The 18,370-nt window shown below is 43.9% G+C and overlaps 1 protein-coding gene across 5 annotated transcripts in view; it reads left to right on the plus strand.

Moving 5' to 3' along the window:
* Positions 1-18,370, plus strand: part of ULK4 (unc-51 like kinase 4) — a 636,882-nt gene that overhangs the window by 616,854 nt on the left and 1,658 nt on the right. For all 5 annotated transcript variants that reach the window (XR_014310110.1, XR_014310111.1, XM_082724762.1 and 2 more), the window contains one exon: positions 17,267-17,352. Coding sequence is in view for 3 of the 5 variants with exons in the window: in XM_082724762.1 (XP_082580888.1) it covers positions 17,267-17,352 (86 nt within the window). In the remaining 2 variants the exon portion in view is untranslated. The remainder of the gene's footprint in view (positions 1-17,266; positions 17,353-18,370) is intronic.

Consider the following 18,370-nt stretch of genomic DNA (forward strand, 5'->3'; position numbering starts at 1 on the left):
ATACAAAATAAGGGTGTTGTGCTCATCACACTTTAATTCTTCCAGAGTCCCGATCTGTTCTAAAACTCTTACAGAACGAATTTCAGATGAGTGTGATAAAGCTTGCTTTAAACTTTCACTCCCGTGGGTCACGTGGGAAAAAAGAACTAGCTGGTGATAGTTGAGTGCCAGTTTGGCCTGGATAGAAACTATCTCCCCTAGGTTGGTTGAGTCCATGGAACTGGTGAGCACTTTGGTCCACAGAGCAGTGGGAGGGCTAGCCCAAGAGCCGTGTTACAGGTGATGCTCCTTCAGTGGCTCTAAAGCATCTCTCTGTGAACACTACTTTCTAGAGCCATGTGCAGGGATAGTGGAACATGGGGGCCTTCCAGGATGCTCTACCAGGACCTCTAAGCCTTGGGAAGCTCAGAAGGGCCCTGCAGCACAAGTTCATCCTGGGGTGGGATATATACTGTGATGGTCACAGCCCCACAGACCCCAGAAGGAAGATATCGTGCATTGGACAAAGGCTAGTCCACGACTTAACCTCATGCAGAAAACAACAGGGCAGGGGGAGCTAGCCTTCTGAATTGCCCCAGACATCTTAGTACAGCATGAGAAGGGGACAACATATCCTGCCCGAGCAAGGATCTGGTGGCTAACCCAGGGCTTGTCAACCTCAGTGCTATTGACATTGGAGTCAGATAATCCTCTGTTGCAGGGCTATTCTGTGCTTCTAAGATGTGGAGCAGTACCTCCCCTTTACCCAACGTTTGCCAGTAGCACATCCCCTTACCCCCAGCTGTGACAACGAGAAATGTCTCCCGACATGGCTAAATGTCCTCTGGGGGACAGAACTCCCCCCTTTTTTAATTTTTATTTTATTTTTTAAATTAACATATGATGTATTATTTGTTTCAGGGGTACAGATCTGTGATTCATTAGTCTTAGCGCTCACCATAGCACATACCTTCCCCAATGTCCATCACCCAACCACCCTCTCCCTCCCACCCTCCTTGCCTCCAGCAACCCTCAGTTTGTTTCTTGAGTTTGAAAGTCTCTTATGGTTTGTCTCCCTCTCTGCTTTTATCTTGTTTCATTTTTCCCTCCCTTCCCCTATGATCCTCTCTCTTGTTTCTCAAATTCCTCATATCAGAGAGATCATATGATACTTGTCTTTCTCTGACTGACTTATTTTGCTTTGCATAATACCCTCTAGTTTCATCCAGGTCATTTCAAATGGCAAGATTTCAAGTTCTTTGATGGCTGAGTAATATTCCATTTGTATACATATACTACATCTTTATCCATTTATCTGTTGATGGACATCTGGGCTCTTTCCATAGTTTGGCTATTGTAGACATCGGAGCACCCCCCCCTTTGAGAAACATGGATGTGGAGTAGTAGGCTGCATTGTGAAGCCAGTGGATCATCCACAGTCACAGCTCGACACCTACTTGGCAGGCCATTTGGATCTCATAGACCTCACAACTCACACTCCTGACTTGGCCTCTTCATTTTCTCTCAGTGCCACTTGATGACTGAGACCGAGGGTCCTGAGTGGAGGAGACCTCGTTACCCACTTTTCCTCTCAAGATGGTAGTTCCCTCCTCTGGGAAATGAGAATAGCAGTAGGGCCCCTGCTCACTCTGAGGTCAGTTGGGGTAATGCATGTGAAGGCCTTCTCACTATAGCTCTTGTCACATTATGACCTAAATGTCTCACAGAGGTTACTATGTTGAAGTGCATTGGATTTTTGCCTTTTGCCTTCTGCTGTGTTCCTCATTTCGAGATAAGTGAACCTATCTGAGGGAAGTGTTTAGAGCCTCAAAACACCCCCTCCCAGCACACTTACACACACACACACACACACACACACACACACACACACACACACACGCAGAGGATCAAATTCTCTACTTAAAAGCTGTCAGGCAGCCCCACCCTCCTGTAGGATCGCCCTTCCTCCATGTAGGTCAGTCCTGGGCAGAGTGCTTTTGAGGGACTAAGGGAGTAAGAGGGAGCTGTCAGGGGAAGACGTCACAGCACTGTAGTTAGAAGGAGGAATAGGAGAGCTCCCTGTCCTCTCTAGGGAAAGAAATCCTTTCCTCAGTCTATTCTTCTGCCTCTGTTTAGTGAAAACCTCCTAGGGATACTTTTGCCTTCGACCTGGGGCTCAAGAAACACATGGAAATCATGTATGTGCCACCTTGTCTGAAAGCCCTGGCAGGTTTCCCCTTGGATAATGCTCTTAGGCTTCCAAGAGGCTTGACCTTGTACTGTGAACCATTAAGGACAATGCGGAAAAACAATGGTCTTGCCTGATTGTGGCCAGACCACCTATTCCCAAAGTTCTCCCATGGTGCCTGATCTGGGTGGAGATGGAGTCCCTGCTGGTTTCAGAGCTCTGAGACCTCAATACTGCAAGGTTCTTTTGGTGTCCCATTCTGGTCTACAAAGACATTTGAGCTGAGTCTGCAGTCAACCCAAAACTTTTCTAGAGGCTCTGACTCACCCATCAGAGACTCCCTCGTACCAAAGCTCTGACATCCCTATTAAAGGGCTCCAGGTGGCCCAAAAGGGGGCCCTGAGTGATTGCCAAGTGGTAGCCACAACTTCCTTGATTCCAGGACCCTGAACCCAGTCCAGTCACCAGCAGCAGCCACGCTCCTCTTCGCCAGCTCCATGAGTTCCCCACAGAGATGAGGGATAGAGGCCTGCAGAGGTGGGTCACCTCAGCCTGCCAGAGCCTTTTAGAGAGAAATATTCGGGCTCTTTGATGTCACCCCGGAAGGCTCTGAGACTTTGCTTCAGTTAATTTTATCCCAAGGCCAGTTTGACCCTTGTCCAGGAAGTTGTTTCCTGTGGATACCAATTCTGCTCAGAGCTGTGTAGATCACCAGGTTGACCTAGGGCTTCTCCTTGGGGTTTCCCAAGCCCACCCACACCCACCACAAATGGCTCCTTATTATGACCTAGCTGTGCATAATGGATGCTTCAGAGTCAGTCGACAGCTGACTTGCCTCTGAGGTCAGGACTTCACGACTCTGCTCCCTTCTTCTGGAGCCAGGCCTTCTTGAGGCCTCACACAGTATGTCCTCATGCAGAGGTCTACCTGAGGGAAGGTAGGACGAGATGCTCACTGGGGCTACTCATGTTCTCAGAATGGTCATTATTAAAATGCTTCCAAATGGAGTCTCTTAGTATTAAATCTCTCAACAAAAATAACAGCCACCATGGGAATGTTCAGCTGTCCAGCAGTCAAAATTGGGCCTAAATTTTGACTAATTGGTGCCTGATGGCTTTAATCCTGTAAACCAGATATGTTCTAATTTTCCTTTCCATGTCATTTTATTCCCAGTTTTACCAATTTGAGGAAATTTTAACAGCCCCCAATCACTCGAGGGTCCCAGAAGTATAAGGGTGAAATTTGGAGGGCAGTGTTAAGGCACAAGAAATGAGTTGACCCTTGGCTCTGCCTGCCTATGCCTGGCCTTGTCCTAACACATGCTGAGGTGATACCGAGCCTCCTGGAAGCCACCTGCCTCGGAGGCCCAGGAAGGCTGGCTGGTCACCTCCAAAGCAGGCCACTCCCTGCATCCACACCATTGCTGGCTGTGGAACCTGTGGTTGCTGTCTGCCCACCAGCCCTGAAGTGTTCCCTCACTTGCCTTCCTGAGTGGAGGCCCAGGCCCACTCCAGAATGAGGATCCTGAGGTGTTGGCTCTGTCTCCAGACCCAGCTGTCTCAACCTCTCATGTCTCTCCATCCCTGAGGTCCTCTGTTATGACTTAACAGATCCCAACTTGATGTCTTTAGAATCCTTTATCTTGAATTCCCTGAGGGCCTGTGGGGGCAAGTTCCTAGGCCCTAACCCCGTATCATCTCCCTCTTGTACTTGCAAATGCAGTGACTTCATAGTAGCAAAGGTGTTCCGGCTTATGGAGCATGTGGTTACAAGCAGAATTCACAGTCGGCCATAACCAATTGACGTTTTCCTCCAGTCATGACATGTGTGTCAGGAGTAGGTTGAAGACTTCTCTCATTTAGCTAAGAGTTTACCATTTATTAATAAGTAGTCACCAAAAACCAAAAGCTCATCTAGTAAGTCTGTTTAAAAGATGATTAGTAATCATAGATGAGTTTATCTCCCTCCACTTTGAGAATGAGTCTGTGATCACATTACCTGTTTCAAATGGAAGGTCTCTACATCCACCTTTTCCTTGTCTCTGGAGAGTCCTGATAGAAATCTCAAGGGTTCTGTTTCCACGTCATGAAGTCTAGGATGTAGAATTTTATTGTATTCCCCCAAAAGGGACTGTGTAGACACTTGGTCTACAATAAGGGGTTGTCCCATTTGGCACACTCATCCCCACTCCAGTCTTCTGTTGCCTCACGCCTCCACCAGAAAAGGTACAGTCTCTGCCACTGAGAACAAAGGTCCAGGCAGCATCTTCTCTTTGCATAATTGAAGGCTCACTAGAAGGAAAGACAGGGGAGGTCAAGTCAGCGTGGTTGGGGACCTGGGGTGAGTTGACCCTTGGCTGTGAGGGTCTTGGAGGTGACCCAAGGTGAGCTCTTGGATGGGGTCCCCATGGCCGTCATTTCACCCTCCCAGCTGACTTCCTACTTCTACTGCTCCCCAGTCTGTTTGGCATTGTTCCTACCTTGGGTCCTGCATGGCTGCTGCTCCTGTTCCTCTGCAGAATACAGGCCCCCAGACTGTTCTTGTGGCTGGTGTTCCCATCATTCTGTCCTCAGGGAGATTGTCCTGGCCACCCAACCACACACACTTCTTCTCTCTGCTCTGGTTTCTTCATGACACCTACTGCTATCTCAAATTATTCTGTTTGCTTTTTCATTGATTCTCACAGCCACAGCTCTGACTCGACCCTCCTCCACGCGCTAGATCCGCAGACTTCAAATAGGGCCTGGCATACAGTAGGTGCTCAGTGCACCCTGATCTGGAGTACAGAATCATACTAACTAACATGTTAGTATGGACACATACAGTCACCAAAAAAGCTTTTCACGTGTCATCCCATTTACTGTTGTGGTTTCTTTTCTGCCCACTTCTCACTTAACTGAGGGCCTTGGGGTGGGGGGGGAGAATGAGGTATGTAATTCTCTTACAACACTAGAGGCATCAAACTTAGCATGTACCCATACTCATTTTAGATGATTGTAGTCATGTTCCACATATGTGTTTATTTTTTGCATTTTTTAATTTACATCATGAGCATTTTCCTGATTGTTCTTATTTATAATTGCTGAACCACAGCAGGGTGGTGTTGTAGCTAACAGTGTCCTCTCTTGGTGCAGGGAGGAACTGAGGAAAGAAGGAAACTCTGGGGGCTTATTTAGCCTTGTTGGCCTGATATCAACATCGCACTACTTTGTCTCTCCATCCACTAGAGGGTTCAGAGAAAGAGCTGGAAATGGGTACTATTAAGCCACTTCTATCTGCTTCTTTCCCACCTCAAAGCCGCGCCCTTACACACACAATAGCTCATACCACAAACCAGGGATCACACCTCTGTATGACCCTATAGTATTCCAAAGGATGAGCTGGAACTTTCTTGGGTCAAGTTCAAATTGTTTCTACTCACCCAGTTCCTTACTTCCTGTGACCCAAGTTATGCTTTACAAATCATGTGATGGTTGCTACCTTGAGTATTTTCTCTTGTGAGGAAGTGATTCCAGCCACATCCCATGGTTGACATCCTAGGACCACTGCCTTGGAAATCCGCTCTCTCATATTTGCCCAAGCACATGGATGAGATCCTCTGGGGAAAATGGCATGGAGCCTGTATTTCACCAGAAATCTCTCTGGGCCATCCTCTAGTTTATCCTTATATTCACATGCTGTCCACAATTGTAATTTTTTGCCAATTAAAGCTGCTTTTTCCTCACATATTTTGGACCTGGCTGTTGTAGCTAGTCAGTTGGATCTGGCTTAAAAGAGATCCCAAACCAGCTATATTATTTTCAACATTTTAAACTTACTAGATTTAATGGCCAGAAACTGATATAATTTTGGACAGTTTTAAGCAATAAGGGCTTTTTTTTTACTGCCCCACAGAGATATGAGAGAATTGGCTGGCCTAAAATGAAGTAGAAGTGGATAATTTTCTTCTAGAAAATAATCGTGTCTTATGGGATGAAAAGGGAAAACATTCAAGTCCTCAGCATATTATTTCCATGGCCCCTGGATTTAGCAGGTACCCATAGGTGCAGGCGGCAGTCTGGGCAGGAGAGGAGAACCGAGGTGTCAGGCTAGACTTGGGAGCATACAGACCCTTAGGAGAAGGAAAGAAAGGTGAACAGAAAGAAGAAAATCCTCCCACACTGGTCTGTTCTCACTAAAGCCATCTGATAATTCAAATGTTTGCCTACCACCCATCCTCCTTTGATGGCTGCTTTTCCAAATCTGGAAGTATCAGTTGAGAGGAGAGTGTTCCCCACTTTGACCCTAGCTCTAGAGGCTGTGGCCTTAAATACTTCAGGCCCAGCTATTCCTTCTAGAAGCTAGGGCTGGCTCCCATCATGCCGGAATGCCAGCCTCTCATTACTCATGGGAGGCTTCAGCTCCTACCTTCCTTGGTTGAATGCTGGCTCTGTCTCTGTTGAGTGTTCCTCCAGACAGACACTGATAAGGGGAGGCAGAGGGCAGCATGGTGATTAGGGCAGGGGGAGCAATGGAATCAGCCAGACCTGGTCTCCATCCCAGCTCTACTACAGACCAGCAACCTCACCCCACCTCAAATGTGGGATCATAGACCTTTCTCATAGGGCCATTGGGAGGAGAACAGGAAATAATAGTCTACAGTGGCAGCCCAGAAAACTTATAACTCACTTCCCATCACCAGCAAGGACAGACCTCCACCCATGGATGCAAGGAGGGATGCACAAAAGCCTTCTTCTGGTAGCCAGGCAGTGAAGGCAATCACCAAATGAGTGATGGTCTCCAAATCAGGAGCCATTTATCAGACAGGACACATGACCTAGAGTCCTCCAATCAATACCTAGAACCCCAGTTCTGTCTAGGAGAGATACTCTGTGGTCCCTGCTCCCACTGGAAATGATGGGAGTCCAGAACAGCAATGGTGGGAAGCAGGGTATCTTATGATTCACAAGGGGTGGGGTGCATGGCAGCACGGAACCGGCAAGCCTTTACGCGGGATCACCAGCATGTAGGCAGAGGAGCTTGAATTGCAACAACACTCCCTCAGTCAGTCACTTATTACTATTGCCCAGCCCAGCAGCCAACTCCAGCCGTGCAGGGTGTTCAGCACACATGTGAGGATGGAGTGGTCTCTTGGGAAGAACAGTCAGGGGTCTTGAAGTTGGGGAGACTGGGTCCTATCCCAGTGCCAGTGCTTGCTGGCCATGTGACCCTGGATAAGTCACAGAAGCCCTGCTAGCCTCCATTTCCCCTTCTGGGGGAAGTAAGCATACTAAGATTTATTTTTCAAGGTTGTCCAAGTCTCTCCTTTCTTGACCCAAATTCCAAGACCATTCTACTCCTAGGCCTTTTAGGTCTTACAGAGGTGAATTCCAGCAGTTCCTACCTGAAACCTAAGACTTGTTAGCCTTGCCTGTGCACACCTACCAATGTCCTGCAGTGCACTCCCCCAACCCCAGTTCTTGAGTACTCAACATGGAACCTCACTGGGTGCCCTTGAATGAGAGGTGGTCAACCATTTTCTTCCTCTTCTGCCCCAGCCTTCTTCAACCTGAGGAATCAATACATTCTGGCTGTCACCATTCTCTGGTCCTTGATGCCGCTAAACTGCGAATGAAAGCTAAATTGTGCTTCCTGTGGAGCGTAGACGAATCCCTTCATAGCGGTCAGTCTGGACACACAGATGGAACTGCGTAGGCTCCCGTACCATTCAGGCTTAGCGTAAGACCTCCAGCACCATCCAGAGAGCCTGAGTCCATGGGAATCTGGGGCAAATCTAGGTAAGCAAGGCTCTGCCAGGAGGTCTGCCTCATCTGCAAGCCCTCTCTTCCCTGGAGATGCCCTGGTGTAGGTTGTAGCTAGAACCCCCTACCCCTTAGTGATCAATCACCAGATCCACTTACAGGAATCACCTCTAGATTCCTTCCAGTCATCCCTTCCTGCTTACTAGTCTGAAGGGGCCTCACTTGCTTTTATTGAGGAGCATAAACTTTTTATGAAAGCTGAAAGCTGCATGAGATTTGTTCCATTTTACCCCAGATTTACTCCGCATCATGGAAGGTATGATGAGCGTACAGGCCTGGGTGCAGAGCAGCATGTGTTAATATAGCCTTGCTTGAATGTGCATGTGGGAGGCAGGAGCCTGGCAGCAGCTCAGTAAGTTTCTGGAGAGGTCCACAGCGAACACCGCCACACCAGGCCGAAGTAGGGGAGGAACTGCCAGATCCCTTCATACCTTCCAGAGGTTCTTCCCCAGATTCCATCCTGGTGTCTGATGGCAAGGGGAAAGCCCGCCTGCCTATGCATTTGGTAAAATGACTATGAAGTCACCTAAAAATCTCTGCTGAGAGAAGACCAAGTATCTGTTAAGAGAACAAAATAAAGGGGCTCGGCAGATGGATTTATTTTTGAAATTTAAACTCTCTGAAGTAGGATCGTCATAGTTACCTGCCTGTTTTTACTTGTATTTGTGAGATCTGAAGGGCACGGAATTAAAACAAACCTCCCCTGTGTGAAGTGTGTGTCTATAATAACAAGCACCAGGGAGCACCTGGGCTGGCTCCCCATCCCCTGTTTCATCTCCTGGATTTTTCTAGTCTCTGAGCATTGCCTGGGCCTGTTTGGAGGCCTCTCTGGTTAGAAAACCAAAGCTACCTCGGCTTCATTTTGCCACACACATTCAGGATCGCTGAAGACACAGGCAGATGTTATGACACACTCATAAACCCCACAGGCTGCCCAAGCCTGACTCGGTTGCAGCCACATAGCTCCCCATTTCCCCAGAAACCGTCTCTAAATAGAGAAGCTCACCCTGGAACATTTATGAGCTTCACAAGGATGATGCTGTGAGTCATGTTTATGAACATGAATTCATTATATACCACCATGATAGAAAATTAAAGTACATTCTCATTCACACCTTTTTTATGGCCTTAGATCAGGAGTGTAGGTACCAGGCCTGACTTTGTTCCTCTGTGGCCCCTGTGCCCTGGGCAATCAGTCCTCCCTGTTGTCACAGCCTCACCTGCCCAATGAAAGGACTGGGTGATTTCAGTGTCCTGCCATGGGTGGGGGGCGGAGAGGGAGGCACAGAAGAGGACTTTTCTGTGGGTTTGCCCTTGGGAAGGTGAAATCCAGAAAGCAGCCAAGCCCAAGTTTGTCCTATAGGTTGTGTAAAGCCACTACCTTACAGTTTGTGAGCCTGGTAGGGCATTTGAAGGTTGATTCTGCAGGACACTTGCCTCTCCTTTCAATATTGTAGTTATGCCCAGTGACGCACGAATGCTGATCAACACACCTCACATTCAAGTGATGGTAGCAGGTAGAATAAGTCATGTATTGGCCCAGAGTGTGTTACCTGTTTTTTTATATATATCCTCAATTAAACAGCAGTGGAGGAATATTCTTTCCAAGTTGCTCTTAATTCTAAGCTCCAATTCCCAACTTTTTTTCTGATCTTTTTCTTAAATATCCCATGTTTGGAGCAATCCTTCTACCAAGGGAATGGCATGTATTTAGTATAATTCATGTTTCCATTTTGACTGATTTTAGCCACACAGCTACGAGTCAGATGTCTCCGCGTGAGATAATGACTGGTACTCCATATTCAGCAGGTACATTTTTATCATAACAAGGAGGAATGTGAGGCAGGCGTGACTTTTCGCAGGAAGTGTACGGCATTTGGAAATAATGAAATCCACTTGTGGACTCTTGGAGGTCCAGGAACCTCAGCTATAGTACATTATTGGAAAATAAAATTGAGTTTGTTTGTCTTGGCTTATGGGAATTAGCTGAGTGCTAGTAATGAAAATAGTAATTGCAGGGAGAAATATTATGTTTACACTCTTTGCCAATCTCCTCTTACATTATTTATTTTCTTAAAACGAGTCCCTGCAATGCTCTTTCTTGACGACTCTAATCATGGTCACGAGAAGTTCTCCAACAGTGGCTGAGCCAGAAATTCAGGATCATGGTGGACAAGTATCACTTCTACCTCACTGACATTTTTCTGTGGGTCTCACTGTGCACAGAACATTCTCTGCTTCGTAAGACAAAAGAGAAAGGGTAGGACAGCTCTTGAACAGACCCACAATTTGGGTTTAAGTACTGAGAACATAGAAGGTTCAGGTCCGCACTATGTGGTAGGTACTGTGGAATGTTTCTAAAGTAGGGTTGGTTCCCATCTTAATTTATAACTCTCAGTGGCCTGAGAGGAGCCCAAACTCTGGGAGAAAGGAATCATTTACTCTTCTTAAGGATCATCTTGAAGCCACTGGAAATCCCAATATTGCCAGCTTGACTAATTACAGGAAATAGGTAATCACAGGACAAAATAACTTAGCAGGGTAAATTAAAACTCAAAAATCATCTGGACCTTACTTTGATGTCATTCTAAAGATCCAGTCAGACCTAGACACCAAGTAATGCACAAATGCTTTCCCTACTGTTTTTTTATTTCCCTGTCGCAGGACATCTTGGTTCCTTTCACTTTTTAGTGATCATGAATAAAGCTGCTAAAGACTTTTGGAATAAAAGTTCTTGTGCAAACGTAAGTTTTCAGTGTACTTGGGTGAATTACCTAAGAGTGTAATTGCTGGGCCATATGGTAAGACCACATTTATTATAAGAAAGTGCCAAACTGTCTTCCAAACTGCTATACCATTTTGCATTCCAGCCAGCAAGGAATGGGAGTTTCAGCTGCTCTGCTTCCTGGCCAGCATTTGTTGATATTAGTTTTCTGAATGTTAGCCATTCTGATAAGGATGTAGTGGTTTGCTTTGCGGTTTTAGTTTGTATTTCCCTAATAACACACGTGCTCCTTTGCCACCCATAAGAGTTTCTTTCGTGAAGTATCTATGCAGATTTTCTGCCCATTTTTAACAATCCAGCAAGTTGTTGTTCTGCTGAGTTTTAAAGTTCTTTTTACATTGTGGATAAAAGTCCTTTATCAGATATGTGTGTCAAATAAATAAATAAAATCTTAAAAACAAAAAACAAACACACAAAAAACAAAAGAAGTCTGCATTCCTTCTGATTTTTGTCTGCATGTTCCTGGGAGAGATTGAAAGTACCCCATATAATTATGGTATCTAATGCTCATATTGGTTTCATCATTTTTTAAAATTTATTTTTAGATGGTTTTTAAGTACATTTAGAATTTAGACTTGGTGTACATATTCCTGGTCATATATACGAAATATGATAAATACAAAATACCCGTCTTTATCTGTAGTTATGATCATTGGCTTAAAGTCTACCTTAACTGATATTAGCTACAGAAACTTTCTTTGGCTAGTATTTGTGTAGCATCTTTTTTTTTTTAAAGATTTTATTTATTTGACACAGAGAGATCACAAGTAGGCAGAGAGGCAGGCAGAGAGAGAGAAGGAAGCAGACCCTTCGCTGAGCAGAGACCAAGATGCAGGGCTCTATCCCAGGTCCCTGAGACCATGACCTGAGCTGAAGGCAGAGGTTTAACCTACTGAGCCACCAGGTGACCCTAGTTTTTCATTCTTTACCCTCCATTTGTTCTGTGCCCTTCTATCTAAAAAGGTACGTTTCTCATAAGCAGCATTAGTTATGTTGTGTTTTTTTTTTTATATCCAGACTGCAAATCTTAGTCTTTTACTTGTAGTATTTGTTAAATTTACACTTAGTGTACATGTTGATAATACTTGGACTTATGTGTACCACATTACTCTTGATTTCTGCTCCTTTTTCCTTTCGAGTTTCAGTTTGTCGTGCTCTTCTTTCTCTAGTATTTTAACATGAAAGTTTGAATTAATTTGAACCTTTTTTCATGTTTAATGTTAAGTATTTAGTTCTATAAATTTTTCCTTAACCACTGCTTTAGCAGCATCCCATAGATTTAGATATATTGTCATTTTTACCAAGTTAAAATATTTTATTTTTTATTAAGTTAGAATATTTTCTAATTTTTAAATTTTCCTGGGGAAAATGATCTTTGGGTTATAGGAATAAGTTTAATTTTCAAGGGATTTGAGATATTCCTATTATCTTTATTGATTTCTAGTTTATGATTGAAAATATAATTTATATGGTTTCAATTCTTTTATATGAGTTAAGATTTGTTTTATGATCTAGAGTATTATGTCGATTGGTGAATGTTCCTGAGTTCTTGGGAAAAAAAAAATATATTATGTTATTTGATGGGTTTAGTGCTCTACCAATGTCAATGGTAGCTGTCAATATCAGTTAGCTGATGGTGTGGTTCAACTCTTCTGTATCCTTGCTGATTTTTTTTTCTGCTCATTCTGTCTATTACTATGAAAGTAGGTTTGAAGCATCCAACTGCTGTTGTAGACTTACCTGTTTTTCCTTTCACTTGTATCAGTTTTGCTTTGTGTATTTTTAATTTCTATTGCTAAATGAGTAAAAAAAATTATATCTTCTTGATGATAAACCTTTTTATCAAAATGTTATGTCCCTTGGTAATTTATCCTTGATAATTTTTTTGTTCTGAAGTCTTCTTTGATATTAATGTAGTCATTCTGGTTTTCTTTTGATTCATGTTTGCATGGTATATCTGTTTTCATCCTTTTACTTTTTACCAACCTATCTCACTCTATTTAAGATTCTTGTAGACAATATAGAGTTGGGTCATTTTTTTTGTCATGTAGAAAAAAAAAATTTTTTTTTGCTGCATTTGGATCATTTACATTTATTTAATGTAATTCTTGATTTGTTTTTATTTGTTTATCCCCTCAGTTTTCATTTTCTTGCTTTTTTCTTTCCTGATTTCTTTTAAGCTATTTTTGTCTTTATGTTTTAACATGTCAAATGTTAAAATGTCAAAATGTTTTAACATTTTGTCTATTGTATTAAGATTTCTGTGCGTTTTCTTTTATGATTGTATTTTTTACTATCTCTGTATAAGTTTTGTTAGTGGTTGCCACTGGGATTATAAAAGACTTGACTTTTTACAATCTATTTATAATCAGTATTTTACAACTTCAAATATAATATAGAAACCTTACCATCTTATAGATTACTCTGTTCTCTCCCCTTTATGTTTCATTTCTCTCATATCTACACTGGACAATATTATATGTTTATCTTTTCTACTGTCAAATGTATTTTGAAGAAAGGGAATAGTCTCTTATGTTTAACCAGATAATTACCATTTCTGTTGCTCTTCTTTCATTCCTATGTTCCAAGTTTCCTTCTGGTGTTATTGCCTTTCTCTCTGAAGAGGTTTTTTTTTTTGTTGTTTTGTTTTTTTTTTAAGTTTATTTATTTATTTTCAAATAATCTCTATCCCCAAGACGGGGCTCAGACTCACAACTCCAAAATCAAGAGTCACATGCTCTTATGACTGAGCCAGCCAGGTGCCCCTGAAGGATTTCCGATTCTTTTAGAGAACTTCTGCTTTCATTAGTTTTCCTTCACCTGAGAATATCTTTATTTCACCTAATTCCTGAATGATATTTTTGTGAGATACAGAATTCTAGTTTGATACCTACTTTCTTTAAGCAATTTAAAAATATTATGTAACTCTTTTCTGAACTCAGTGTGATGAGAAATCCACAGTAATTCAAATCAGTGTTCCCCTATAGGTAATGTATCTTTTTTTTTTTTTTCCCCTGCCTGCTTTCACAATTCTTCCTTTGCCCTGAGCAAATTTGATTATGATGTGTTGGATATGGATCCTTTGGATTTATCTTTTTTGAGAGCCTCTCACTTTTTTTTTTTTTTGGACTATGTACATATATATCTTTCATCACACTTGAAATAGTTTTAGCTATGATTTCTTCAAATACTTTTCATCCATTCATGCTCTGCCCTCTCATTCTGTAACTCCAGTGGTACAAATTTTTTGTTATTGCTCCACAGATCCCTGAGGCTCTTTTTGTGTTTTTAAACTTTTTCCCCACTCTGGTTGCTCTGATTGGATCATTTCTATTTATCTGCCTCTTTCCATAATGCAAATTTCATTATACTAATGAATCCATTTGGCATGGTTTTTAAAAATGTTATATTTTTACCTCTAAATTTTTGTTTGGTTCTCCTTTATATCTTCTAATTTTTACATTCTATTCTAGTACTTTATTTTAATACTATTCTAATACTTGTTTTAAGGAGTGTTACATTCTATTTTAATACTTGTTTCAAGAGCATTAGTGATTGCTTGTTTTAGCATTTTTACAAGACTTTAAAGTTTTTGTCAGATAATTCCAACATCTGTGTCATCCTATTATTTATTTTGTATTGTCTTTTCTCATGTGAGTTGAGATTTTCATGGTTGGTTGGATGCTGAGCAATTCTGGATTTTATCTTGGCTATTTTAATATTATATTATGAGACAATGTGCCTACTTGGAACCCTGCAGAGAATATTGATACTTTTACTTGAGCAAGCAATTATGTTGGTTATGATCAGGCTGCAGATTAGAATAGTAATTTCAATGTTAAGTCAGTTTCTCAGCATTTGGGTCTATCTTGTGTGTCCTTCCTCTAGGGGTCAGTCTGGGGTCTGGACAGAGGTTAATTAGCTCAGTTCCCTAAGTTTTTGGTATGCCATTTGGATCAGTTCCATGCATGCATGAGCCTATGAGTTTATAAACAATTTTATGGTGTTTTGTTTTTGTTTTTCTCAAGCTCTTCTGGATTTGTTTTCTCCCCAATACTTTCCTGGTTTCTTGAATCTCCCATTTTCTGTCTGGCCATAAATTGCTTACTTACTGCTATGTCTAGGCTAAACATTGGTGAGAATAGAGCAGAGTGAGGGGGCAGTTTTGGCTGGGGCTCCTGTCACTGGCTGCTGTTGCTGTTGTCGCTGCCTCCACAGAATTGCCTGGGGCCTGGGATAAAAGAACTGAGGGAAAGGAGGGGGGAGAAACCTGAAGGATTTTATCTGTTCTCTGTGAGCTTTGGGGAGTTTCCTTTCCCATTCCTCAAGCCTGGTTTCCCCTGAGCTCTCTCTTCTGTCCCATAGTACTGACTTCAAGCCAGAATATACTGGAGGGAGAGAAGTGGTCAACTCTACACCAATTTAGTGGTACTTTGAATTCACTGCATTTCCCCAGTCTACCTGTTGCTGTTCACTTTTCAGTGTTCTCAAATAGCTGTGCTGCGCACTCTGTTCAGGTTTTATAATTGCATTTAGAGGGAGAAAAAGGGTGGCATGTGTTTTTTTTGTCTTACCCAGAACTAGAACCTCTGATTTATTTACAATATTTATCTTCTAATTAACTCATCTTTATATACAGGACAACTGATATTGTTAATAAGAATTCAGTTAAGGGGCACCTGGGTGGATCAGTTGGTTGAGCATCTGACTCTTGGTTTTGGCTCAGCTGGTGATCTCAGGATTGCTGAGACTGAGCCCCACTTTGGGCTCCTCACTCAGCAGGGAATCTGCTGGAGATTCTTTCCCTCTGTCCCTCTCCCTATTCCTGCACATTCTCTAAAATAAATAAATCTTTAAAAAAACATAAAGAGTTCATTTAAGTGGCCGAATCACAGAGTTTTTAAGGAACTCTTTTGGCATCATTTATGGCTACATTTATGTCAGCCGCACATGATGCTGTTTTGATCTCTTCCTTTCATCACTTCATTCTCATGTAGTTTTCTGTTTGCACCTTTTAACTCACCTTGGGTCTTGTTATTTCTTTGCAGCTTGTTGGGTAATTGCTTTGGAGCACAGCCTCTACACACAGTCCCACAGTAGGGCTGGTCAGGGCAGTGGTTGTGGACATAGCTCAATTGAGTTATGTGTGGCACAGTTTTTGGGAAAAATTAGGTGGGAAACCTCCCTGAAGACCCCTGTGCTTACTTTAGACCTAATTTAACTACAGCTGATGTTTTCAAATAGCAGCCTTTGAACTCATCAAGTTGGGTATAATTTCAGAACAAATTTACATGCAGGCCTTTTAAGATGTAAATCTTTGCAGAAATCACACCTGATGCAGTTGACCTTGGCAGCTGGTCGCTGGCACACTCAGAAGGTGGGATAGGATCTCAGTGGAGGTGCAAACTCACGCACATGAAATTCAGTCTGCGTTAAGGTCTAATTACCCCTATAGCCTTCGTATCACCATGAATGATTATGAAATTTTCAGCTCTTGAGAAATGATAATCCAGCCCTGGATGATCAAATGGAAAGACCACCTAAGCACTGGGGGGCAGCTGAGACCAGCCTGGCTCCAGCTTCATGGTGGGGTTAGGATTGGGCTCCAGGTGTACCTCTGTTTTGCCCCCCCTAATGATCTCATCTATAAAATACCCTACATGCTTACCTTGCAAGGTGAATAAATAAAAGTAGATGAGAAAATTGACAGGAGACTGGAGAGCCTTCTGAAAGGTAAAGTACCATGCAAATGTTTATTTAAAAATTTTTTTTAATAACAAAGACACAAATAGGACACAGAAGTTGAATTAAGAGGAGTAAGTCTAATACTAGGATCAAGGTTCATTCCTAAAGCCTTCTCTTCTTGCCTCACAGACAAGGACTTTTATGGAGGGCTTTATGAGGAGGTCTCTGGAAGCCCAGTTTGGGTCCACTCCCATCTAGGCCTTTCCAACCCTGCGAGTGTATGATTCAGTTCACAGGAGCCACAGAGTCAGATTCCCATGTGCTTTTGCTGTTCTCCCAGGACCATGGCAGTGAGCCAGGTCCCACTCCCCAGGATACTCATCAAGGGGTATGTGCCCTGATTTGGTTATTAGTGCTTCTCCCCTCAGCTCCTCCACCCCCTAGATCTCCAGGCACCTAGAACTGATTCTTTTGTCCATATGAAAGAGGTTGTGTTGGGTTCAAGGCCCCAAGGTGTCCTGTCTCTAACAACTGGAAGTTCATTCACCATCATTTGCTCTAACTCAGCAGTTTAGGCTTCCAGAACACAAACTCTCCTGAGGGACCCACAGGAGGCTCCCCACCCTGAAGCCCCAAAGGACTCCCTCCTGCTCACTACCCCCAGAGGCCAACACTATTGCCTGCCTCTAATGCTCCGGTCAGCAGTGCCCTGGACTTCGGACTGCTCCCTACCACCACTAGGAGCCTGAGACCCAGGGTGCTCATCCGATGGGGCTGAGTCAGGAATGGGATGGGCCAGCCAACCACTTTTTTCTCCCTCCTTTGCAGGTCACATCTAATGAGAAGCACCTGGAGAGCCTCAAGGATGCGGGCAGCCTTCTGCAGGCTCTGGAATGGCTGGCCCCAGCTGGGGGGTAAGTAGGCCCAGGAGGAGCAGTGCAGAGTTTACTGGGCTTCCCCACATCCCAGGACCCATACCTTCCAGCCTGCCATTGCCAGTGTGTGAGGGGCTGCTGTGCCCCTGCACTCCCCCCGGGAATCCCCACTGTGCTGGTGGTGGGGATTTGGGGGAGGTCAGCAGTGGGAGGGAGAAAAGTAGAATGTTCTAGTCCTATGGGGGAGGCATTTTCCCATCTATAGGGAAGAGAGCTGAGGAGGGATGCCTGGAGTGGGGGGATGTGATGAGATGAACCTCACAAGGAAGGTGTGGCCAGCCTGTGAACACATGGATCCACTGTCACCACCTCGCAGGGGTTTGGGCAGGGCTGGGGCAGGACTAACAGCACAGGCTTTTTTCCTTGGCCACATCTTCAGGGAAAACAGAAACTGTGCAGCAGACTGTTTGTCACCCAGAAGTTGACAGTGAGGTGAGCCTCCTAGTCCTCAGCTCTCTGCTCTGTATGTGCAGTATGTCCTAGAAGTGAGCTTCACAGCCTGGGGCTGCCCTGTCGCCCAGCAGCACATCACACACTGTGAAGGTGGGAACCGGGATCTCAGTGAAATAAGGGCTGCAGGAAGGGTTCATCTCACGGTGACACCACCCACGCACACCGCCTAAACTTGAGAGGTGGTAGCAGGTGGGGGTAGGGTGGGCAGAGCTTACAAGTTGTTACACTAGAACTGAATTGTTAATGCCAAGTGACCAAAGGAAAAATCATGGAAGCAGGAGCAAGCTGACCCAGGCATCCATCCTGCAGTCAGACCATGTTGATGGCTGCTCACTGTGCGTAACAGTGCCAGAGCTGGGCTTGCTTCAGGTCAGTGTCCCCAGAGCTGTGGGAAGTGGTAGGGGCTACAGTCCCCTGAACTTAAGCTGCTCTCTGGGTCCTAGGGGGAAGGAGCCACCTCCTAAGGGATACTGACTGGGACATCACTGGGCACACAAGACATGGAATGGGTGCTAGTGTTTCCTGGTGGTTGGTTTTCAGAACC

Source organism: Mustela nivalis (genome assembly GCF_964662115.1).
Source record: "Mustela nivalis genome assembly, chromosome: 1".
In the NCBI taxonomy this organism is placed as follows: Eukaryota; Metazoa; Chordata; class Mammalia; order Carnivora; family Mustelidae; genus Mustela; species Mustela nivalis.